Here is a 1366-nt window from a genome sequence, read left to right as displayed (position 1 = left end):
TATTATTTTGTAATTTATAAAATACAAAAAAATAGATAACATGCATGTATATATACCAAAATACAAACATCTCAATCCTCTTTATACGATGTATATATGTATAGATTAAACAATTAATACGAATTAGATACAACGTAACATATACATACATGCAAAAACGACGATGAATTAACCAAAACAAAGCAACCTAACATCAATAATAATTAACCAATTAAAGAAATAACTCTAAAATTCGTTAACTGAAGATACGTTTATATGTGAATAATAATTACCCTAAACATAACATAAATATCTTATTAATTATTAATTAGGCCTTGGAATTTTTATCAGTAACGTCATTAGGGTCCTCGCTGGTAGGGTACCCTATACCATGGCGGTTATCAGGGAACATAACAAACACAGCACTCGTAACCGCTCCAATCACCGGCGGCAGAACCTGCACCAGAACCTTCTCCGACGACTCAAAGCCAGGGTAGAAACAACGCACCGTGTTCGTATCAAGCAAACCCAAGATGGCGAAAATAATCAGCGACGAAAAAGCGTGGACGAAATCACCCACCCTAAGCTTGTATTTTGACATGTCAACGCCGTCGGAGGCCGGAGAAGGCCAGAGACCTTTGGGCGTGACGAGAGCGTAGTGGCGAAGACCATCGGAGCCGGCGTAGCTGTCGGTGAAAGAAGCAAAGACGCAGTTGAAGGCGCAGATTACGAGGAGAGCGGCGGTGAGGTACTTGTTGAGCGTGGTGCAATGGCCGCTGTTGGTTACGATGGGGATCAAGAACTGGAACATGAACACCGTCCCCGTTGGCAGCAGCTTTATCAGGTTTCCAAGACTATTCAATGCCTTGGTTGACATGCTGCTGTTATTACTCATGCTTTTTGCGTTGTAATTCTGTTAGAGTCAGTTACAACTTACAACCACTTCCTTGGAGATTGTGATGATTCTGTTTTGGTGATTTATAGAACAGTTATTGGGGATGGAGAGAGTGTTAATTAGTTGCTTCTACGCATAATTTGATGGTAGAGTGGAGCGTTTATGTTATCTTCCCTTGCTTCTACTCGAGGCTCTTAAATTTGAAGTCGATAATTTAACATTATATTTTATCTCATATTTTTAAATAATAATAATTAATTAATAACTAAAAATAATAAATTATGATAATTTTTTAATTTTGTTCAAAAAACTATATACGTATGTACCAAACCGATTCATGCGTAGTTGACAAAACAAGAATGAGATGTTAAGATATGTACTAGCTAGGAACTAATTATAGTATTATACAGTGATTAGCAGGTTGATCACGCTATTTCTTTCCTAGTTCAATGATGATAAACTAACTAACTAACTCGTTAAACATTAGCTAGT

At 37.2% G+C, this 1366-nt stretch overlaps 1 protein-coding gene across 1 annotated transcript; it reads right to left on the bottom strand.

Annotated features, from left to right (window-relative positions):
* Positions 1-231: 231 nt before the first annotated feature.
* On the bottom strand, positions 232-1023 carry LOC130974216 (protein DMP2-like). Its single transcript, XM_057898995.1, has one exon. The coding sequence runs from the start codon at positions 872-874 to the stop codon at positions 308-310; it is 567 nt and encodes a 188-aa protein (XP_057754978.1). The 5' UTR covers positions 875-1023; the 3' UTR covers positions 232-307.
* Between the last annotated feature and the right edge of the window lie 343 nt (positions 1024-1366).

Source organism: Arachis stenosperma, chromosome 4, assembly GCF_014773155.1.
Source record: "Arachis stenosperma cultivar V10309 chromosome 4, arast.V10309.gnm1.PFL2, whole genome shotgun sequence".
NCBI lineage: Eukaryota > Viridiplantae > Streptophyta > Magnoliopsida > Fabales > Fabaceae > Arachis > Arachis stenosperma.
This window is presented reverse-complemented; position numbering and strand designations above follow the sequence as displayed.

What these genes read in the sequence shown, in the direction of transcription:
- LOC130974216 (XM_057898995.1), bottom strand. Translation starts at nt 874, where the DNA reads ATGAGTAATAACAGCAGCATGTCAACCAAGGCATTGAATAGTCTTGGA.